Source organism: Vanessa cardui, chromosome 30 (genome assembly GCF_905220365.1).
Source record: "Vanessa cardui chromosome 30, ilVanCard2.1, whole genome shotgun sequence".
Lineage (NCBI taxonomy): Eukaryota > Metazoa > Arthropoda > Insecta > Lepidoptera > Nymphalidae > Vanessa > Vanessa cardui.
This window is the reverse complement of record NC_061152.1, coordinates 1,929,700-1,954,653: the sequence shown is the minus strand read 5'-3', so window position 1 is coordinate 1,954,653 and position 24,954 is coordinate 1,929,700. Positions and strand designations below refer to the sequence as shown.

The following is a 24,954-nucleotide window of genomic DNA, read 5'->3' as shown; positions in this document are numbered from 1 at the left end:
GCTCTCTCATGATTGCTCTCAGTAGTTAGAAAGCGTTAATATTGATCACGAGTTCAAACCCAGGCAATTCAAACCATTCAAGCGGAACCCGTGCTATGGAATACAAATTTAAAAGACTACAAAAATAAACTAAAAAACCATGATGCGTGGTGTCGTCTAAGTGAACTGATGGGAATATACCCATTGATGACTTAAAAAACAAAAAAACATCGTTATTTGCAAGCTACAGAGGGTACAAAAATAAAGTTAAGAAATCAGAAAACTGTCTGTGTGTTATTTGTGCTGATAAAATTTAACTCTTGATCGGTGGATAACTGTCTAATTTTAAATTAAATTCTCTGCCACACGTGTACCCCCACTAATCTGTAATTTGACTTCAAACTTCTTATAAGGAGAACCCAACTTAACCCAGCCGTGGGATACTGACAGGTTTTCTCAACCGACTTCAAAAAGGAGGAGGTTATCAATTCGTCTGTATTTTTTATGTTTGTACCTCATAACTTTTCACTGGGTAGACAGATTTTAATATATTTGTTTGTTCGAAAGCTAGTGCTTCCCATGTGGTCCCATTTATAAATACTTCTTAAACTATCTCGTATTGTTTTTTGATAGATATACTGTAGGGTTTTCTTGGCTGACACCTACTCCAAACATATCAATATATAACTAGGTATATTATGTAATCGCAAATCGACTTATAAGTTAGTCTAATATTTTTTATTAAATTTTACTTTAATCTAAAAAATAGGTAGAATACGTAATTATTTTTATTACTTTTTAGTGCATATTTATTTGTTTTGTTAAAATAGTACACACTCGCCCTTCAAACCGGAACACAACAATACTAAGTACTGTTTGGCGGTAGTTCTGACAAGAGGGTATTATCTAACCAAAGCAGCATGCACAATGACCTTCCAGTGTACAAGTATAGTGTGAAACATTTTATATGTTAAGTCAAATTGACATTTCTAGAAACCTCTACATTAGAGCCTCACGCGGTGAATTTAGGACCTTATTCTATCGATAAACCTTAAACTATTATAAACAATTCAGCTGGACATGTATTTAAACAAAAATAAAGACCACACTGATGTTAAGTAAAAATATAAAATATAAAACGACAAAATGACAATAAAGGACCGAACAAAATTTATTAACATTTTTATGGGTGAGATGGCCCAGTGGTTAGAACGCGTGCATCTTAACCGATGATTTCGGGTTGAAACCCAGGCAAGCACCACTATTCATATCGTGCTCGGCGGTGAAGGAAAACATCGTGAGGAAACCTGCATGTGTCTAATATCATTGAAATTCTGCCACATGTGCATTTCACCAACCCGCATTGGAACAGCGTGATGGAATATGTTCCAAACCGTCTCCTCAAAGGGAGACCTTAGCCCAGCAGTGGGAATTTTACGGACGGACTGTTTAGATAAAAAAATATCGGTTATTACGGGGAGCCCATGATGAGGAGTCACGGGGAAATACAGCTACGTTTAAACCATAACATAATACCAGGATACTATGAAACCTAAGAGATGTCAAATTTAATATGCGTCAAGAAAAACACAAAAATACAGTTGAATTGATAACCTCCTTTTTTAAGTCGGTTAAAAATCCCAATCTTTCTATCTATCTGATTTTTTTGTTTGTGAGTTATATTTAACTAATTACAATCAATAATATGAGTTTAATATTAATAATTATTATTTAATATTCAGTCATTAAAGTGATATGTTTAAATTAATTAAAAATTAACGGAAAAACATATTCAAACCAACCCGGATAAAAGAGATCCAATCGGTATCACTGAAGTTTAAAGAAAATTCAGCCGTGTTGCACGGAGAATAAGCTTCATTTTACAATGCACGATATCTATATACGGTTAACGAACGCTCGTCGACCTCTAGTATATTCATGCGTTCCTAGTATCTGATATTTTGGTTTAAACGTGACCTCACATTTTTATTTTCATATTTTTTTTATTTAGCTTACATTAAATTTTCTTTAAATATTACCGTATACCGAGAAGAACCGACCAGAAGCTCACTATTTTTCCATAATTATTATTATTATAGCCTGAATGTGATCCAAACCTTTGATTTATTTAGCTTTTCGCAAAAAAAAATGTATTCGCTAACTAACATACATAGGAATTTAATATAAAGCTGTTATTTTTATATTAAATACACACATATTAAATAGACTTTTTCAAAATAATAAATTACTTCGTGGTAGGGCCTTGGGCAAGCCCGCCTGGGTAGGTGCCACCCACTCATCAGATATTCCACCGCTAAACGACAGTACGCAGTATTTTTGTTCCGGTTTGAAGGGTGAGTGAGGCAGTGTAACTATAGGCACAAGGGACATAAGATCTTACTTAGTTCCCAAGGTCGGTGGCGCATTGACGATGTAAGGAATAGTTAATATATCTTACATTATTGTCTATGGGTGATGGTGACACCTTACCATCAGGTGGCCCAAATGCTCGTCCGCCAACCTATTCCAAAACAACAAAAAAACAACTACATTCAGTGAAGCTACCACCGTTTCGGAATGTAGATTCTACCAGCTCAGTAGATAAAGTTAAATAAATTATCCTGTTAATAAAAAAATCTAGATTAGATATTTCTTTTTCTGGGTATATACCATCAACATAAATTTACCTCTGCAGATAGTAAATATTCTAATTGAATAATATTTACCGAGTACAAGACAAAGCCACTCGTTACAAATTATTTCGTCACAATTACAATTATTAAGTCCGACATATCCGGATAAAAAAGGCCGACTACGGTGCATTTTTATTTAGTAGTATTCCTCAAATTGACTTGTAACCTTACCCCATTAATCAATAAGGTTCATTATGGAACAAAAAAGTCTGACGCATATTGAATATGACATCTCTTAGGTTTCATAGTATCCTGGTATTATGTTATGGTTTAAACGTGGCTATATTTCCCCGTGACTCATCATGGCTCTCCTCCGTAACTGCCGATATTTTTTTTTATCTAAACAGTCCGTCCATAAATTTCCCACTGCTGGGCTAACTTCTCCACTCCCTTTGAGTAGAAGGTTTGGAACATATTTCACCACCCCTATTCCAATGCGGGTTGGAATGCACGTGTGGCAGAATTTCGATGAAATTAGACACATGCAGATTTCCTCACGATGTTTTTCTTCACCGCCGAGCATGAGACGAATTATAAACACAAATTAAGCGCATATATATAGTGGTGCTAGCCTGGGTTTGAATCCGAAATCATCGGTTAAGATGCACGCGTTCTGACCACTGGGCCATCTCAGCTCAATTTTATCGTAACCATAAAAAAAAATAAGTGAAGTTTGAAAGTGGTACCTATACCCGAGAAATTATGTGGAAGGAGGCTATCATGGTATGTTATGCGGAGGAATGAGGAACATATTGTGAGAAAGGTCTTAAGAAAGATGAAGAGGCTGGAAAGAATGCTACTTGTGAGATGAGCGAAGTATGGAAGATAACATGCTGCGACGACCTCAAATAAATCGGGATGAGGGTAGCAGGATGATGATGATGAAACAGGATTAAACAGGACTCGCAAAGAACTTAAATATCGGATTTTTGATAAATATCTAAATATGAGATATTCGGAAAGGATTTTCATAAATTCCACTCCTATGGGGATAAAGAGGGGATGAAAGTTTTTGAAACTTCTTAGATTTTCGACTGATTGAAATAAAATTAAAGATTAGAGTTAACATGATTCCTCATTTTATCCCCCATAATATATATAACTCCTAAAAAGGACATAGGCTACTTTTTTGCCTAAAACATGATAATCAACACTATAAAACACGAACGAAACCGCGGGCGATTACTAGTAATATATAAAAAATTAAGATATTCTTCGAATATTTACAACGCCATCTATCGGTGTGTGGTGTACATAGTACCCAACGAAGCCTTAACCCAAATACACAAATATTTTATTCGTCAAACCTTTTATTTGTTTTGTGATATTTACGTTAAGAAGTTTATAAAAGATTATTATTATTATTGAATTATTATATGTTGTTCGAACGATTTAGTATTGATAATTAATATAGTTCTTAAGTTTTATGTTCGCCTAATACTTTTTGTAAGTAACACAAAAAGTAATTCCAGGCAGGATATCTCTTACTTACATAATATGTAAATTGTATTTAACAAATACAGTATTTTTTTTAAATGTTGAAAGAAAGTAACTACTGATTTTCTTGCCGGTTCTTCTCGGTAGAATCTACTTTCCGAACCGGTGGTGGCTTCACTTAATTGTTGAATGACTATTCAAAAGTGCTTGTAAAATACTTAAGTAAAGTTTATTTTGATTTTGATTTAGTAATAAAATATAAAAAAAAAAACAAAATCTTTCAAATCGACGAATAATCGTTATATAAAATAATTAATTCCATAACATCAAATGACTCATGATTTCAATCAACACTGACGCCTGCCCGCCATTTGCAATTGACACGTCACAAAAATGGCGGCGTTTCGTTTGCACAAATAGTTCAAATACACATTTACACACACATACATATTTGCTTTATTCGTATAAATATAGCAAAGAGCTCAAATATCGAAACGGGTTTTATTTAAGTACGTCAAACAGTACGACACAACTTAGATGTAGCATCGGCAAATTCAATAAAACCGATTACTGCCGATTCACACAAGCAATAGAAACAGCTCCCTATCGCGCCACTCGACGCTATTCGTCGCTATAGATTCCCGCGTCAGTTCGACCCGAGACAGCGAGTGCGTGTAAAGCGACGCGTCGAATTGACGAATAAATTAGGTCATGTGGTATTACAAGTTATTGCGTTTGTGTAAAGATCATATTCACATCTATATGCAAATAATATAATTGGAGTGTCTGTTTGTAATATTAAAACAGCCCTGTTTTACTCAATGCATATGTATGTATACACGGTACATATACCAAACACACCTCTGGAACGACTGGACCGATTTTGACGGGACTTTCACTGACAGATAACTGATATAATAAGGAGTTACTTAGGCTACAATACTTTTTTTTGAATGTACGAAAAAATATTAATGATTCTATGAGAAAATGTGATACTCATAAAATTGGTACAAGGAACAAGCACAAACTTGTTACTTCTGTTACTCGACTGCATAGCGTCAGTAACTCCACTGTGTTTATGATCGATAGCACACCTTGGGAATGAAACGATCGCCTCCTGGCTATTTCATTTCATATTAAATTGTTTATATAATATATGAGACAAAAAAAACCGCTGAGTTTCTTTCGCCGGTTCTTCTCAGATAAGGGGATTTTCTTTTCTGAACCGGTGGTAGTGTTACAATTGACCATCAATAAGAAAGTATAATACTTCTATACTGAATAAAGTAATTTGAGTTTGAGTTTAAGTTAAATTCAAATATACAAGGTCGTGTGCACGGCTAGTAAGAAATAAATATTGATAATTTGGGATAGCGTACTCAATTCGGATGCGATCGGTTTTACGAATTTTGCCGATGCGACATCTAAGTTGTGTCGTACTGTACGAATATTCGTTTCAATAGATTTGGCCTCAGCGTTCAGTGTAGTCCGCGCTGCCGAGCAGTACGGACGTATGTCCAACATGGATTGGACAAATGAAACCGTCTTGCGTTTTCTGGAACTATATCAAACGCATCCTTGTATATGGGACCCAAAACATCGGTCCCATAAAAACAAGACGCGTCTGAGCGACGCGTGGACAGATATTAGGGATAAATTAGGGGAACCCTGCACGGTTCAAGAGCTGAAGAAGAAGAAGGAATCTCTGATGGCTGCGTATAGGGGGTACAGGACGAAGATCAAGAAGTCGGAGGCGCCTGCGGGGAAGTCTGAACTTTACCGACCGACGTGGTTCGCTTATTCACTAATGGATAGTTTCCTGGGAACCGTTTACAAATGCACACTTCCGGTTAGTGCTGAGGTACGATTTTTTATGATATAGGAAATAAAGAAAGAAAGAAATGTTTATTAGGACAGGAGACACAATAAAAAGTGTAAAAAAGAAAAACATTTATAACTACTAACTAAATTAATCTACAAAAAAACAGCAACAAAACAAAACAATGATAATTAACGTGTTTTCTTGGTGGTTGGGCTTTGTGCAAGCCCGCCTGGACAGGTACCACCCACTCATCAGATATTCTGCCGCTAAACAACAGTACTCAGTGTTGTTGTGTTCCCGTTTGAAGGGCGAGTCAGTGTAATGACAGGCACAAGGGACATAGCATCTTAGTTCCCAAGGTAGGTGGCACATTGGCGATGTAAGGAATTTAATATTATAAGTTAATATTTCTTACAGCGTCATTGTCTATGGGTGATGGTGACCACTTACCATCAGGTCGCCCATATGCTCGTCCGCCAACCTATTCCATAAAATAAAAATAAATAAAAAAATTGTCCTAAAAGGTGTACCATTAAACAACAACAGCCTGTAAATTTCCCACTCCTGGGCTGAGGCCTCTTTGAGGAGTATATTTGGGACATATTCCACCACTGTTCCAATGCGGTTTGTACACATGAGGCAGAGTTTTGGATTTGTATTAAATTTTACAGTAATATAGGTTATACAATAAAATAACTTATAGGCTACAATTTATAGTGATTTTATGTTATCTGGTCGTAACATAACGATATATATCAAGTAACTGTGCGAAGCCTGGGCTTGTGGCTAGTATACTATACCATTGAAACAGATCATGTCATTCCCGCGGTCTCAGTCAACTAAAGCCACACACAATGAAAAAAATAATGTACAAGAGATAAGAAATAAGGAATAATAAATGAGAATAAAATTTACGTCACGAGATGAAACGAGATGAATTATAAACACAAATTAAGCACATGTATATAGTGGTGCTTGCCTGGATTTGAACCCGCAATCATCGGTTAAGATGCACGCGTTCTAACCACTCTTTAACGATTCTTTTGAATTTCATATTTGTATAAGATTATTGTCACATTCGCTTTGTTTGAACGAAGGAGGTCACATATATTTCAATCAAAGGACGCTTACAATTAAATAGTTCTGTACAAATCGTGACGTAAAGAAACAGTGCAGACTATCTTTCTCTCTCTGTCACACGGTTTCGTTTTAAACACTAGCTGTTGTCCGCGGCGTCACTCGTGAGAAAGTTGAATATATTTACAGATTTACTTTAGATATATTTTTATATCTTTTTGGTGTGTATTATATACACCCTTTAGGGGAATTAACCCTTAAGAATACCTAGAAACGCTTGAATACGTAGCTGTTTTTAATCACCGATCTATAAAGAAAGTTTCATGTTTTTAAGTCAAAAAATGACGGTCTTACACAGTGGCACCGTGAGGCCGTGAGGCCTCACAATGCAAATGGCCTTGCACCCGAAATTTGAAAAAAACAAGGGCCCCGCAAACTCTATCACATCTCACATTGAGATTCGGTCTTGCGCCGCCACTGGTAACAAACAGCCACGGCCTCGCGGCCTCGTGCAAAGGGCCTCGTGCCCAAATTTGAAAAAATACAACACTACAGTTCGATCAGAGTACTGGAAAAAAAATCAAGTGCCTCGTAAACTTTATCTTGTCCACATTAAGATTCGATCTTGCACCGCTACTGGTCTTACATACAAACATTACAAAACATACAAAATTTCCATACGTATTTCACCCCTTAGGGGTAGAATTTCCAAATTTCCTTTCGTAGTGACTTTCTACTCAATAAAACGATCCTACTCACCAAATTTCAAGGCCTTGACTTTAATAGTTTACGCTCCGCGATGATGAATCAGTCAGTCAGGACCAGGGTTGCCAATGCAAATTCACCTAATTTCCCAAAAATTTAAGCGAACTTCCCCAAATTCGGGGAAAAATTTACCCAATTCCCCACACAGAAATAAAGGAAACATACTTAGCCAGTGTAACTACAGGCACAAGGGACAACAACTTAGCTTAGGTTGGTGGCGCATTGACGATGTAAGGAATAGTTAATATTTCTTACAACGTCATTGTCTATGGGTGATGGTGACTACTTACCAACAGGTGGCCCATACGCTCGTCCGCTAACCTACACCATAAAAAAATACTAACTAATAATCGACTACAATTTCAAATTTTCGTACTATCAAAACTACGGCTAAACAATCAATCAATCATCCATCGTTTTGGTATAATATAAATATATTACAAAATTCCCCTCCTTTTCCTCACATAGTGACAATCCCCGATGGACTAGCGATTCCCCGAAATTTGGGGAATTCCCCACTCATTGGCAACATGTTATTTTCAACCGACTTCAAAAAGGAGGAGATTATCAATTCGAATGTATTTTTTATGTTTATCACCTCATTACTTTTGACTGGGTGAAGCGATTTTGATATATTTATTTTATTTGATAACTAGTGCTAATCCAAATTTAATTGGAGACAGAAAAGGATATTATTGAAATATTTTCTTCTTCAAAAATGCCTTAAAACAAAAAGAAAGCATTATGAAACTTATCGTGCAGATTATTTTAAAAATATAACCATCTACTTCATCATCATCATCAGCCCTTTTTCGTCCACTGCTGGACATAAGCCTCTTCAAGCGCACGCCACTGTGGTCTTTCTCCGGCTATTACAGTCTTCTTTTCAAAATTGTATAAAAACTAGGAACTTTTTACAAAGCAACCAAATAAAATGACCAGAAAGGACGCTGGTGGAAATTCGTATTCGAACATGAACGAATTCGTACTGAAGATCGCTGTTTAAAATTCCAACAAAATTAATTAAAAACAATATCCAATACAAAAAAAAACTACTCACTAATAATCTATACATATAATAAAATTGTAGTGTCTGTTTGTAATATTAAAATAGCCCTTTTTTATAGCCCATATGTATGTATACACAGTACATATACCAACATAGCATATTTTTCCAATTTTTGTCGGTCTGTCTGTCTGTCTGTTTGTTACGGCTAATCTCTGGAACGGCTGGACCGATTTTGACGGGACTTTCACTGGCAGATAACTAATATAATAGGGAGTAACTTAGGCTGCAATAATATATTTGTTTTGTTACATTCAAAGGCGTACAAGCTCGCGGGCACAGCTAGTTTATAATGAAATTTAGAAACAGAAACTAGCCGTGCCCTAAGTGATTGAAATAAATTACTTAACGATGTAATAATAACTATTATAAATAATATATATTTCCAGGATAAAGAACACCAACATAACCAAGATATAGATGAGATAAGCATTGATGATTCAGATGAATCGAGCCAAGAGCAAAAGTATTCCGCACAAGCAACATTCCACAGCACCAACCCATCTCAACCACAATTGCAATCCAGTCCAATTTCCAAGAGGCATCCCGGACCTCAACAAACAGACCAGGTCAAACAAATGACCCATTACGAAGAAGATGATGAGTGCAATATATTTGGGAAGCTGATAGCAAAGAAGATGCGCAAACTCTCAGAGGAACGGAGGGATTACATGATGATTAGGATAAATCAATTGTTCTATACTGAATGTCATGAACAGAACATGCCGTGCTCCTCGACGTCATTACCAAGAACGCATAAACATGACAGTGACCCTTAAAATACCGCCATGCTCGATTAGTGTAAACATTTTTTCATGGGTATACCACTCCGAGTACCCTGTTTTAATTACCGGTTGAGTGGATATAGAAAAAGTTCATTAGTTGTCTGTGTCGTCTCGGGTCTGGGTGTTTGTGCCGTCGTTACTTCTGATCTTCCACAACACAAGTGCGTTAGCTGCTTACATTGGGATCAGAGCAATGTGTGCTATTTGACTGGTTTTTAAAATCTATTTTATATTATTTAGTTGGAGTTAAGGAACCCAGTAAAAGTTGTTTTTTTATTTCAAGTAGCTATTTTCCGAAAAATATCATATTTAAAATTCCATGTTTAAATAGCGCGCGAAAACGCTAATTAGACTATATGGCGTTGTAATGGGTCGGTGACGTCACTTGCCCGTATTTTAATCTGTGGTACATATAGTAGACAAGCAAGGTTAACAAGCAAGTGACTTCATCATAAGCCCGGCCAATCAGGAGCGTTTTGTGTCACGTGACAAACGTTTGAAAAAATGCATTTTTATTTATGGATTTTCGAATAAATTAAGTATTATTTTCAACTTTCGTTAATAAATAACCATTTTTAAGCTCATAATATACACTGATTACAATAATTGACTCTTTATTTTTGCATTGTCAAATAGCCTATTATTGGTTATATAATATTTTAAATTGCCTTCATTAATCTTGGTGGAAAAATGTCCAATTAGTAAATGAAGGCATGTATCTGTGAATTTCACATACGACGTATTACTTTTGTACATATTATTATAATAAGAAAAATAAACTTATTTTTAAATCATCTGTGTCTTTATTTATTTCTCTAGTCATTTTGAAGACTACTTATAAATTTGGACCCCAAAAACCCCTTCGGCATGTTTTTATTATGGTATGCTTAGTGTTGCAATAAGCAACAATATTATGTATATGACGACCTCCGTGGTCGTAGTGTGTACACCGGTTTTCATGGGTACGCCACTCCGAGGTCCCGGGTGGATGTAGATTGTCATTAGTTGTCTACGTCGTCTCGGGTCTGGGTGTTTGTACCGTCGTTTTTTTCATATAGGTTGGCGGACGAGTATATGGGCCACCTGATGGTAAGTGGTCACCATAACCCATAGACAATGATGATGTTATAAGAAATATTAACTATTCCGTACATGGTCAATGTGCCACCAACTTTGGGAACTAAGATGCTATGTCCCTTGTGCCTGTAGTTACACTGGCTCACTCACCCTTCAAACCGGAACACAACAATACTGAGTACTGTTATTTAAATGTACTGTTGTGTAACGGTTAGTTACTTCTGATCTTCCACAACACAAGTGCGTTAGCTACTTACATTGGGATCAGAGTAATGTATGTGATGTTGTCCAATATTTATTTATCACTACATATTATATAACAAAGTAAGCAGTCGCGTCTGTATGTATGTATGTTCGTGATATAATCCAAAAGTACTGAAAGGATTTTCATGCGGTTTTCACTAATAGACAAATAGATTCATAAGGAAAGTTTAGGTATATAATTTGTTAAGGTTTCTGTGTAAAAGTAAAGTAAAGCAACAGCCTGTAAATTTCCCAGTGCTGGGTTAAGGCCTCCTCTTCCATTAAGGAGAGGGTTTGGAACATATTCCACCACGCTGCTCCAATGCGGGTTGTGACAGAATTTCGATGAAATTCGACACATGCATTCTTCACGACGTTTTCCTTCACTGAGCACTAGATGAATTATAAACACAAATTAAGCATATATATATAGTGGTGCTTGCCTGGCTTTGAACCCGAAATCATCGGTTAAGATGCACACGTTCCAACACTTGGCCATCTCAGCTCTTACATATACATATAATTTAAATATATAAAATATCATGATCATGATATAGTGATGATGATCATTACCCACATACACATTACATTACATTTACATATATATTATATATATGTAAATAAAACAAACATATATAAATTAAATAAACGAGGCAAGTCACGGGGCGCATATTAAAGATATATTGCACGTTCGAACCAAAACATCCTACCAGGAGACCATGAATGTTGAAGAGATGAATTACAAATCCTCGTTGTCACAAATGTATTGCAATATACATTTTATTCTTTGGGAAATAAGGTTGAATTTCCTTTGTATGAATTAAATCAATACTTACCATAGCCTCTTTCAACCGGGTGCTCTGATTGGTTGGGTTACAACACATAGATAATACATGTATTCTATACGTTTGTGGAATTCGTATACGCTAGTTAAATAAATTAAATGAAATGAAGTATTTTAAATTAGAAAAGAGTAATTACGGAATTTCTTGCCAGTTCTATGTATTTACATCATTGCAAAATAGACAATCTACATTTTTGCAAAATAAATAAAAAAAAATATATTTTCGAGTTGGTTTTTTACACTTAAATCAAAAGTGTAGGTACACCGGTTTTCGTGGTCCCGGATTCGATTCTCGGCTGAGTCGATGTAGATTATTATCATTAGTTGTCTATGTCGTCTTGGGTCTGGGTGTTTGTGCCGTCGTTACTTCTGATCTTCCACAACACGAGTGCGTTAGCTGCTTACATTGGGATCAGAGTAATGTATGTGATGTTGTCCAATAAATGTCGCTTGTCATATTATATCGCGTTGGTTTGCCAGTGGAATGCAGCCGTTGAAAGTTGGCAGCGTCGGTAAGTACAGAAGGGTTACGTTATAGTAAACTATAAAAAAATCATTCAAGAATTGGCCCTACATCAAAACAGTGTGAAATATATTATTTGGTCATTTCAGAATGCGCTTTTATCTTCTTTACAAAAATCAGTGAGAATTATGTTATATTGTATATGTGTGTGTTATATTTGTATGTGTAACATTGTATATATAAAAAAAATTTTACGTCATCCAATGTTTTAGCCAAAGTGCATTACGCGTAATATTAAAAAAAAATTAAATCTATTCGTCTGTGAATAAATAAATTAAATCAATTTCGTGCAGTGTTTTATAATAATCAAAAAAAAAATTAAATTATTTTAAAGGTTTAAATAATATTTATTAAAAAAAAAAATATCGTGAGCTGAAAAACTACTTCTGTTGCTTAAAAATGATAATACAATTTAAAAAAACAAATACATAAATATTCGGAATTCAAATTTATACATTCGTGTTCGATAACAATAATGTTATTTTATAAATAGAGATTTAAATATAAAGTATTCTATTTTTAAATTATTTTAAAATTAGTTCGTATTACGTTATGTGAGAATGCATTTTAATTTTTTTTAAATATAAATATAAAAACGTGTTCAAGACTTTATTTTTTAAGAAATAAATTGTTTTTATTTAAATATTTTGTTTCGGTCGCACTTTTTAAAAACCTTTTGTTAAAAGTTGACAAATTTTAAACTTCAAATAATGAATTGAAAAAGTCTAAATTATTTTTTTTATTTTCTAGTTTCAATACAAACAAGGCTCTACTAAAAAGTTGCTATTTCTAAATCAAAAATAATATTGTAAGATTATTTTTTAATATTTTTAAACGTAATTATTTTATAGCGTTGAAAATTTCAATAGATTGAATATTAACATAAAAATAAAAACGGTATGATTACTTTAATTATAATTAAATAAAACAAATCGTAAATATTTAATACGATTACGGTTTTTCCAATACTTAACGACTTTAATCCTACAATAAATATATATTTCAACCAATTATATTTTATTATAAACTATAGATTCTAAAAATTTAAATAGATTAATTTTACTGTAACCTAATATGAAGATTATTGATTAAACATAAAAACCTTTTATAAATATAATCACAGCTAAAGTATAAATAATAGCAAAAAAATTCATCGACTTTTTTTGTTTTGGACATATTATAAAAAGTCTCTTTGCAATATTTAAATATTGCAAGGAGACTCGAATCTTTCGAATAATGTAAAAAATATATAAATTGATAACTTAAATAAAATCAAAACTTATTTCATTCAAGTAGACTTTTACAAGCACTTTTGAATCGTCATTTAACATTTAAGTGAAGCTACCACCGGTTCGGAAAGTAGATTCTACCGAGAAGAAGCAACAAGAAACTCAGTAGTTATTCTTTTTCAACATTTAAAAAAAATACAGTCATGTTAGTTAATGCAATTATTTAAATTAATATATTCTGCCTGGAAGTCAACAGGTATTAATTCCACCCTTTTTTACCATCTACAAAATCTTGTATCGAATAATACGCCTTTTTTACCAATGTATTTTTTATAAATGATTTGAACTTACGAGACGGCAAAGTTAAAAATGTCCGCGGAATTTTATTATAGATATGCTGGCTGAACCCTACGAGATAGATCAATATAACCTTAAGTGGCTTAGTTAGGTGAGGAAGGGCCCCGGTTTATAGAAAAAGAATCGGACCCTCACCCCCTCTAATTCATCCCTATTTAACTAATAATTACCCATTAAAATGATAGATACCAAATAAGAAAACTTATGAGGTTCGTGATTTTCTAGCTTTAGAAACTTAAGGTTTAGTTTAGAGGGCCCCATGAACTCCGTGCATTGCAGCACCTGGCCCTATAATAACTACGCCATTGCGTATTACAATATTTTAGAACTTATTAAGTTCTTCAAAAAAGTCCGTTATGGTATTTTTAAGTACCCTGAATATATTGTGTTTTTAATATACATTAATATGGCCTTTTTATATTGATATTTTCGATATTACGGACGTGACGATTTAAAAGTAAAGGCTACTCGAAAAAAATACATATTGATTTGATATGAGCTGAGATAGCCGCGTAGTTATAACGCGTGCATCTTAACCGATGATTGCGAGTTCACACGCAAGCACCGCTGAATACTCATGTGCTTAATTTGTGTTTATAATTCATCTCGTGCTCGGCGATGAAGAAAACGTCGTGACGAAACCTGCACGTGTTTAATTTCATCGACATTCTGCCACATGTGCATTCCACCAACCCACATTGGAACAGCGTGGTGGAATATGTTCCAAATCCTCTTCTTAATTGAAGAGGCCTTATTCCAGCAGTGGGAAATTTACAGCCTGTTACTTTACTTTACTTTTTTGAAGGGACGACTCAAAAGTGCTTTTAAAAGCTAAACGAATAAAGTATGTTTTGATTTGATTTAAAAAGCTAATGCAATAGGGCCGACCTTGGGTCAGCCCGACCACCAAATTAATCAACTTCAAAAAAGGGCTGAATTTAATTTTTGGTCCAAATTTGACTGTGCATCGTAATCCGAGAATAATGTAATACTAAAATTTTTTTAAGCATTTCTTGTAAAATATCAAAAATCAGTCTCCACTCATTTGTACTCGTATTTCTCGGCCATTTTTTGGTATTTGTTTTTGTATGAAATACTGAATAACAACGGAGTTGTTAAACAATCATCTATCTCTTTCTGTCATTATTGATTTGAATTTCGAATGTTAAAGACAGAATAACTTTATCTAATCACCCCTTATAGGTTAATTCACATTGTAATAGTAAAGCTAGTAGTTATTTTGCTAACAGTACTTATTGTATCTTTCAGTGGCCTCTACGATCCAGTATTAGATGACACAGAATCATATTATGTACCGATAACAGAAGAAGACTTAGAAACATCTGAAGGCACAGGACAAACATATACTATAAGTTATGCGGATAGACAAAATGTGGAAGAAAGAAATATTAACGGTACGAAAGCTGATATAAACTACGAAGATCAAGCTAAGTATAATTTAAAAGATGCATTCCTACACATTGATGTTGATGATCTACCTCCGTCAGCGAGATTCAAGCTTCCCATATCTGATGAATATGATCCTGAAGGCAAAAAAATATCGAAATTACAGAGACTGTATCAAAACATACTGAACGTTGATCTTAAAAAAGCATCAGAACAGATAAATTATGAAAACGAAGCTGCAAGATACGCGGAGGAGATCAGATCGGACGTAAATAAAGAAATCGCTAAAGAAATACTAAGACAAAATGAAATGACCAAAAAAGAATCTGTATATACGGAAAATAAAGATTGGGATACAGTAAAAGAAACAGCTTCGAAAATTGTAGATAAAAGTATCAATAAAGCTCTGACGATCGCAGAAACGAAACTACAATCTAAATTCGAAAATACTGAATTTAAAATACAAAAAGAATCTAAAGTCGAAGAAATACAAAACGAATCAAAGTCTGTCAAAGAAGAAAGAATAAATAAAGAAAAAAAAAGAACATCGTTCGATAAAAAAAAGAAAAGGGTAAGCTTCAGCGAAGACGTCGTCAAAGAAATCGAGAGGTTGACAGAAGAAATAGAAAATTACGAAACGTCAAACGTCGAAAGTGAATCTAGGTTGACAGCTGAAAAGAGAAGGCTATTAACGAGACAAGATATCGAAGAGGCGATAAAACCGGGAACGGTTCGCGATAGAACTGAGAAATTTAAGACGTCCAATATAATAAAAGACATCAATGAGTCTGTTGATAAACGTGAAAGATCCAGCATCAAAGAAACCGAGCAGTCAACAATTAAACAGCATGATACGAGATTATCTAACACCAGATTAGCGCAACAAAGAGTTTTCAAGATGGGCGCTCAAACGATACTAAATATCCATCGCGCAACATACCCTTCCATTGGCAACGTTTTACAAAAAGCATTTCTCTCACACATTACTAAAGTTATGATAAGATTATCCAAATCTGTTACATTTAAGCCTCTTCCATATGTTATAAGCGAAGATAGACAATATAGTGAACAAAGAAAAGAAATAAAAGATGTGTTTACAAAAGCTTTAAAGGATGGGGAACTAATAATAAAACATAAGCTATCTGGAGCTAAAATAGCTCAAATAGAAGGAATGAAACCCGAGGAACTAACTAAGAAAATGAACATTGTTATATTGGAACTTCAAAGGAAGTCGGGAATTGAGGAGCAAATTGATAAAAGTGATTCTGTTAGAATGGAATTCGATACAGATAATTTTGATAAAAAGGAATTTGTCAAAATGGGTTACAATAAAGAAGGTTCCGATCAACAAGGTTTTGTTAAAATGGAATTCGATAAAAACGAATTTGATAAAATGAGTTTTGATAAACAGGAATTTGATAAAAAGAGTTTTGATAAAAATGAATATGATAAAATGAGATTCGAAAAAGAGTTTGAACAATATGACACATATAGAAGTAAAGCTGGTGCACCAGACGAAGAACCGGGTATATATTACCAAAGCTATACTACTTGTGATAATAAACAAAACAATTTCCAAACCTACGAGACAACTAAGACTCAATCGATGGAAATAAGAGAAATAAAAACGGAAAAACGATGTTCTGAATTCAAATCGACGAAAATAGATTCGAACATTCGCAATGACGAGCAAAGTGAAATGAGATACGAAGACGGCAAGATAATCTACATAGCCATAGTAGAAGCTCACGTATATACAAACAAAGATGCTATATTCGAAGAGCATTTGAGACGAATGTCTGAAAGCAAGAAGCTAATTGAAGAGACGGAACTGAGGAAACTAAGTGAGTTACTAGAAACAACTGACAAAATGAATGTTTACGTCGCATTTGATGAATCCCGTAAGCTATCATTCGCGGATGATACTTTGATACCTGCTGAAGATTCTTCATTGAAGGAAATTGTATCACAGCCAGTGAAATACATAAGAAATGCAACTGACTTCGAGCATGTAGCGAAAAAACTTGCTGTTCAAAATATAACGCAAATCATCGAACCGCTACTTCACATGGAAAACAAACAGTATACTAGTAGCAAACAGGCGCATTCTGTACTCGAAATGCCGGTTACATCGATAGCTGAAACTACAGACGTTTCAACGGAAGAGAAACAGGTTTATTTCCAAGCTCAAGTATTCGTAACTCAAAAATCGTACATGTCTGAAGAACCTCCTAAACCAGCTGTGGAAATAACAGAAATATCGGTTGACGAAGACGAAAGTGCAGTTCTAGAAGAATCTAAAGTCACAGTGGAGTTACCGGAAACAGCGATCGAGACACCAGTGAAATCCATTGCGGAAGTTTCGGAAGTAATAACAAAAGAGGACGAAGTAGTTGAGATCGTCGTTCCTGAACCGAAAACATTCGAAGTGCAGCCTATTGTTGATGTTACAGCAAAGACCGTCGCAGTTACATCCGAAGTTCTTACCGATGAAGCCAGTATAGAACTTCTTGATATACCTAAGACCGCTGGTAAAACTTCAAAGACTGCCGTTGAAAAAACATCAATGTCTGTAGCAGAAACAACAACAACGTCCCCAGAACGTAGCAGTGAATTTTTAGGTGTAACTGAAACGCGTAAGGAAACAGCTACGATGAATATCGATCAAAGCATAGCTACTGAAGTTTCTCATGTTTCATTGGAAGAACCAAGTAATGAAAGTATAACGGCACAAAAACCTCAGTTCGAACAAGCGAAAATAGCCTTAACAACTAACGTTGCAGCCGAAGTACTGGAAGTATCAGTTCTTGAAAAAGAACCAGAAACATTCGACATACCTGAAATCAAAGACAAGAAATCTGAGTCGTTGATGGAGAATTTTGTTTTCTCTGTCGCTGAAACGACACAGGAAATTCCAAACGAACCAAGGAACGAACCAGTTGGTGAAATTAAAACAACAAATCGAAAGGCAAGTCTTCAAATACAAGAGTTTCACGCAACTGAAGCGAGTATTGTGTATCCATTAGAACCGAAATACGAAAATTTAGAAATAAAGGATACCGCAATTATGCAACCACTGCCTTTAGTCGAACAAACAAACTTCACTGTAGCCGAAACATTAGCTGTACTACCGGAAGAGACGAGTAAAGATTTGGAAGTGGCTTTGGCACAAAACCAACAAGCTAATATTGGTATAGAGGAGTTCAAAACTGCTGAAATTATAACAGTAAACACTGAAGAACCTGTGCATGAAAATCTCGATATACCCAAAGTAGTTGAGAAGTTACCACAGACTTTGTTGGAAAGTTGTGTCTTAACTCTCGCTGAATCACAGGCTGTTATACCTGAAGGACCTAAAGACGAATATTTTGAGGTTCAACCTGTGACCACGAAACAAACAAAAGTATTAATCGAACCTACATTATTAACAATTGCAGAGTCACTTGATATCTTACCCCAAGGACCCAAAGAGGGTTCGTTCGACGTGACTGAGATTTCAAAAGAACAGCCTCATATTGAATTAGATAATTTCAAACCTCTGAGTACAACGACTGTATTCGTTGAAGAACCACACGAAGAGTTTCAAGTACCACAAGTCGACGCCAAAGTCCCACAGACGTTGATGGAAAATCCAACTTTGTCCGTTCCTATTTCGTTATCAATTTTACCTGAAGGCCCTAAAGATGCACCATTCGAAATTGATAAAGTATCAATATTAGAACCTAATGTTGATTTCGAAGAATGCAAAGCAGCGGCCGTCACTATCGTAGCTCCTGAAGAGCCTAAGCAAGAGATCTTAGAGATACCAAAAGTTGAGGAAAAAGTACCACTATCCGAAATCGAAAGCCCTCGACATGCTCTTGCTGAAACGTTAGCAGTAATACCAGAAGGTCCGAAAGCTGTATCTCTCGAAATAAATAAATTGTCAGAAGAAAAAATTAAAATTAATTTCAATGAATTACATTCATTGGAAACTATTAGTACGTCGATAGGGGAGTCTGTTAAGGAAGATATAGCAGTTCAGAACATAATCGAAAAACAACCTCAGACTAAATTACAGGAATTGAACTTAAATATCGCTGAAACATTTACTATAATACCAGAAGAACCGATAGATCAATCTTTCGCTGCAAATAAAATAACAAACCAAGAAGCGCACATAAATGTAGAAGAATTAAAAGTTGCAGAAAGCAAAATCATTATGTATGAAGAGACCGTTAATGAAGATTTAGTGTTACCAGATATAAAAAAATCTCTTGAAAAACAAATAAATGTATCATTGGTTGAATCAACTGCTACTATGATAGCAGAACAAACAGCTGTTGCTGTAGCTACGGAAGAATCGTTTAAATATTTGAATAAAGAACCAGTGACAGCAAAAACTCGAGACGTGAAGCTTGAAATAGTCGATGTGTCAGATGGTTCGAGAAACTTCGAAGACGTCGACCTGAATTACACAGTTGAACTACCAAAAGAACACGATGATAAGGTCAATGAAGTTTTTGCTGAGGTTACCATTACTAAACAGAAAACGCCACCATTAGATGTGTATGCGGAATATGAATTTAATGAGAAGAAAACCGAATTAGATTCCAATGTGTACAAATCACTGAAAATTTTGAAGAGAAAACTGTTTAAACAGTCCATGGACGAGAGTCTCAGTTACACAGCGCTTATAACGGACGAAGAGTTCAATCAAAAAGTTGACGAGGAACTGCTCAAAATAATATCATCAACAAGTGAAACGTCAGAATTCATTAAAGATGGAGAGATAAGTACGTTTTCGTTCTCACTAGCATCATCAGCACTAACTCCTCTGATAGAAGAATACATGTTCAGAATCAGAGGTCCTTCTTTGAAGAGGTTCCAATACATAGAAGATGTTTTCGAAGAAGCAACGCTCAGACTGAAATCAAAATTTCAATCATCAACCGTTGAAAACTTCGACGCAAGTCTCACCCTAATATTACAGGATATAGCGTCATCACAGCTACATTCAGAAATCATAGACGTCGATATAGAAACAATTGAATACAAATCTGAAACAGACATCAGCAAGCAATATTTCGAATCACAGAAAACGTCCAAATCATTGGAAACGAGTGTATCTGAACAGCAGAGCTTACATACAGATTTGGCTGTTGCGAGCGCAGCTACGAAACAAACTATGGAAACTGGGATAGACGTGACCGTTCTAGCGATTGAAGAAGAACCTATAATTGAAGCAAGCGGACGTTCAAGAACAGTTCGGAAGACAAAATCGAGTAAAAAATCATCAGCGGCTAAAGCAGAGGCACCACAAGCTGAATATATAGGTAGTAAAGTTGAAATATCAGCTGAAAGACACTTAGAAGCGGTGGAAAGCGACGCTTACTTACATTCTCAATCGCTGCAAACAAGCATGGAAGTGAGCATGGAGAATCTTCGAGAAGTAAATCAAGAGCAAGAATCACATATGAATCTCAGTATGCAAGTGAATCAAGAGGAAGGATCACGTGTGAAGATGTCCAAAAGAAGACAAATCGAAGCGAGCAAGGCTTCCGAGCTATCTATTGAAGCTGATTATGATAAAAGGTCAATCGAATCAATTTCTAAATCGAAATCATTCGAATCTGATACAGGTCTATCAATCAAAACTGATATAAATGATGAATATGATATCACAAATGGTATAATATCACCGCCGTTAACTCCACCAACACCATTGACTGATGAATACGTATTTAGACTGGAAATTCCATTACCAGAAATAACTGAATACGTGCCCAGGGACTGTTCTTATAGCCCTGAAAGTATAGAGGATGAAATTATACTAAGGAACGGTTTAATACCTCACATTATAACGAGGATAGAAAGGATTATCTACAGCCCTCCTCTACCTACCCCTCCGGCTTCGCCAGAACGGCAAATCATACCGATTTACAGGAAACCAGCGTTAAAAGGAGGATCAGATGATAGAACAATTAACGCAAGCTTTTTTAAATTTCTTAGTTGATGCAATATTAATAAAAGTTAATTTTAAATCTAGATATAGAATACGAATTATAATTAATTATTATTTAATAATAATCAATATTAGTATTAGTTTTGATAATTCCAAATTGAAGACGAATTTGAGTCTCGAGTACTGCTGATATGTATGTAATATAGAAATTGTTTTGACGAACTTAGGAGAGGAAATTTTAAATAAATAATAAAGATGAGACAACATCACATACATTACTCTGATCCCAATGTAAGCAGCTAACGCACTTGTGTTGTGGAAGATCAGAAGTAACGACGGCACAAACCAGACCCGAGACGACACAGACAACTAACTAATGACAATCTACATCGACTTGGGACCTCGGAGTGAAGTGAGTTGAAAAGCACACATATTGTCTATCAATATGATTGTTTCATAAGTTGAAATAAATGATATACTAAAAATAAACGAAAGATAATAAAGACACAGAATTACAGATTATAAATATCAAATTATAAAACTGAGGATACTTTTTGAATCTTGCAACACTGTGAACAACGAATCATAGGTAAGTTAGAAAATATCTTCGAAATCAATTTTTTTTAAAGATAACTGTCGTGTGCCTGGCGTTTGGGAGGCATTTGATTTTTGCTGTATAGTCGTATAATCATTATCATTACATAGTATAAAACAAAGTCGCTTACCGCTGTCTGTCCTTATGTATCTTTGAAATGACTATTAATAGATATACTGATTCGGGACGAAGGTTTTTGTATATAATACAGTAAATAAACAAGAAAAAATCTGTAGTATACTTAGTCGCTTTTTAGTATATAAGATAACTCATCTAATAATCAAAATGCTTTGATATATAATAGTGAGCCTGTGTAACTACAGGCACAAGGGAAATTGTAGAATTGTTAAAATTTCTCATCATAATCATTACACAGTATAAAACAAAGTCGCTTACTGTCTGTTCCTATGTATGCTTAGATCTTTAATACGCAACGGATTTTGATGCGGTTTTTTTAAATAGATAGAGAGATTCGAGAGGAAGGTTTTTGTATATAAAACATGGACAATATAGTAAAGAAACACTGATTATATTTGTTTCCAAAGTGATAAACACAATGTTTACGCTTACATTGCAAACATTAGCATTGCACCTGAGCGAAACCGGGGTGGGTAGCTAGTTGCGTATATATGACAGGGAGCTGGCAAGGATGTTTCTTTAAATAATACAACAGCTGGATTATCGTATACTAACGACCTACTCCATCTTCGCACGGGTGCAGTACTGATACTAAATATACAACAGAATTTGTTAACTTACGACATCACATTAGAAACTTCTAAAATTATCAGCGTTTAGCTCTACTATATTGTCCATGTATAATATACAAAAACCTGCCTCTCGAATATATAAAAACCGTATCAAAATCCGTTGCGTATTAAAGATCTAAGCATACATAGGGACAGACAGCGGTAAGCGACTTTATTTTATACTGTGTAATGATTATTGCTTATACTCAGTGACGTATTAACAAATCTGCCGCTAGTAGGCATTTTGCCACTCCTACTTTTTTTTGCAACATTTATGATTTGTGTTCTATCGTCCTCATTACATCGGTTTTTTCCCGGTTTCCTCCCTAAATTTGCAGCCCTAGGCTCCAGCCTACTTAGCCTATTGGTAAATCCGCCACTGCTTATAATATTTCATAACAGACAGATTACTGATGTAAAAAGAGTAAATACAACTATAACTTCTTTGTTAAATTCAAACTTAAGCAAATTCGCGGTCACAACTAATTGATATACATAATTAAAATACCTTTTTTTACCGCTGGAAAAACGCTTTACGCGCTTCCCCCACATGAAGGAAAGTGGGGGGGGGGGGGTTTGACACACCGGAGCCCTGAACGCCGAGTGCGCCCAAGCACACCGGGTTTACCCACTAAAAAACCAGCGGCACCCTCTCCGTCTTTCGGCGGACGCCACGGGATCGCTTACGCATGCTACCGTGACGCCCTGACGGTCGGCCTGCCTATGCGCGCCTCCAACACCTAGGGGGGGTTCCCGGGGTATAATTAAAGTACCTAATTAACCCTAGTAAGATGCTTTTGCTATGTGTTTTATTAAATTATATTTTCTTTTCCAGGTACATATTTCGAATTTCGAGAATACATTTAAGAACGCGATCATGCGATTGTTTATAATGATTTTTGATAAGTTTAATTAAAAAATATTAATTAAATATAAGCTCTTATTATTTAAATCTAACCCTAACTTTATAAAGTATGATCGTTTGTTTGTTACGGATTTACATGAAAACTCATAATGAAATATACACACTGTATGAAAAGTGTGAGCCGAGATGGCCCAGTGGTTAGAACGCGTGCATCTTAACCGATGATTGCGGGTTCATATCCAAGCACCACTGAATACTCATGTGCTTAATTAGTGTTTATAATTCATCTTATGGTCTGTGAAGGAAAACATCGTGACTAAACCTACATATGTCGAATTTCATAGAAATTCTGCCACATGTGTATTCCAACACGCCATTGGATAAACGTGGTGGAATATGTCCCAAACCTTTTCGTCAAAGGGAGGGACCTAAGCCCAACAGTGGGAAATGTACAGGCTGTTGTTGTTGTTGTTGTCAGGAATAGGAGATTACTGTGAATAATAAATAAACCAGTACACAAAAAAAATATTTATTATTTGTTTTATTTTATAAATGATTGTCCTGGAGTTAACAAATAAACCCTTTTGGAATTTTAACTGCTATATGTAATAACATAATAATAAATATACAAATACCTACCTATATTTCCTTACGAATAATTTACCTATATTATAAATATTACCATAGTATAAAACAAAGTCTTCCCCGCTTTGAACGCTTGGATCTTTTAAACTACGCGACGCATTTTGATGCGATTTTCATCAATAAATAGAGCGATTCAAGGGGAATGTTTACCTATATAATAAATGCATATTCTAGTTGAAAAAAGTCTAGAATTTCAATTTTTCCTTTTCGGAAATATGTTGTATATTGTTCAATATAATAGTTATTTATAGAACCTCACTGTACCCGAAAGATCCGGGTCAAAATAAATACTTCGAGTAATAATTAGTAAAGTAAAGTAACAGCCTGTAAATTTCCCACTGCCGGTATATATTCCACCACGCTTTTCCAATGCGGGTTGGTGGAATGCACATGTAGCAGAATTTCTATAAAATTAGACACATACGGGTTTCCTCACGATGTTTTCCTTCACCGCCAAGCTCGAGATGAATTATGAACACAAATTAAGCACATATATACAGTGTTTGAACCCGTAATCATCGGTTAAGACGCACGCTTTCTTACCACTGGACCATCTCAGCTTCGAGTAATGCTTCATTAAAATAATTTATAAATAAATTATAGCCCATGGAAACCAATGAACAATCACATATGACCCGATGTGATGATTTGAGAGATTCATAAAAAACGTCCTAATCTGTTTATAAATGTCGGAAACATGTAACAAACACAAAGAAAAAACACCGCTCAGATTGTTGGTCGGGCGAGCGATAGGCCACCTGATGGTAAGTGGTCACCATCACCCGTAAACAATAACCATTCCTTACATCAGCAATGCGACAACTATAGAAACTAAGATGTACCTTGTGTCTG

General features: G+C 35.1%; 2 protein-coding genes across 2 annotated transcripts; both read left to right on the top strand.

Annotated features, from left to right (window-relative positions):
* The first annotated feature begins 5,611 nt into the window (after positions 1-5,611).
* LOC124542299 lies at positions 5,612-9,637 on the top strand. The gene is made up of 2 exons (XM_047120263.1): positions 5,612-5,970; positions 9,229-9,637. Exons 1-2 carry the CDS (start codon positions 5,623-5,625, stop codon positions 9,616-9,618), a joined length of 738 nt encoding a protein of 245 aa, XP_046976219.1. The 5' UTR covers positions 5,612-5,622; the 3' UTR covers positions 9,619-9,637.
* A 2,711-nt stretch (positions 9,638-12,348) lies between these two features.
* On the top strand, positions 12,349-21,834 carry LOC124542270. Its single transcript, XM_047120229.1, has 2 exons — positions 12,349-12,430; positions 15,167-21,834. Exons 1-2 carry the CDS (start codon positions 12,402-12,404, stop codon positions 21,297-21,299), a joined length of 6,162 nt encoding a protein of 2,053 aa, XP_046976185.1. The 5' UTR covers positions 12,349-12,401; the 3' UTR covers positions 21,300-21,834.
* The last annotated feature ends 3,120 nt before the right edge of the window (positions 21,835-24,954 follow it).

What these genes read in the sequence shown, in the direction of transcription:
- LOC124542270 (XM_047120229.1), top strand. Translation starts at nt 12,402, where the DNA reads ATGCGCTTTTATCTTCTTTACAAAAATCA. An exon ending in TATCTTCTTTACAAAAATCA is followed by an intron (nt 12,431 to 15,166) that starts GTGAGAATTATG and finishes TGTATCTTTCAG; the next exon opens with TGGCCTCTACGATCCAGTAT.
- LOC124542299 (XM_047120263.1), top strand. Translation starts at nt 5,623, where the DNA reads ATGTCCAACATGGATTGGACAAATGAAACCGTCTTGCGTTTTCTGGAA. An exon ending in CACTTCCGGTTAGTGCTGAG is followed by an intron (nt 5,971 to 9,228) that starts GTACGATTTTTT and finishes ATATATTTCCAG; the next exon opens with GATAAAGAACACCAACATAA.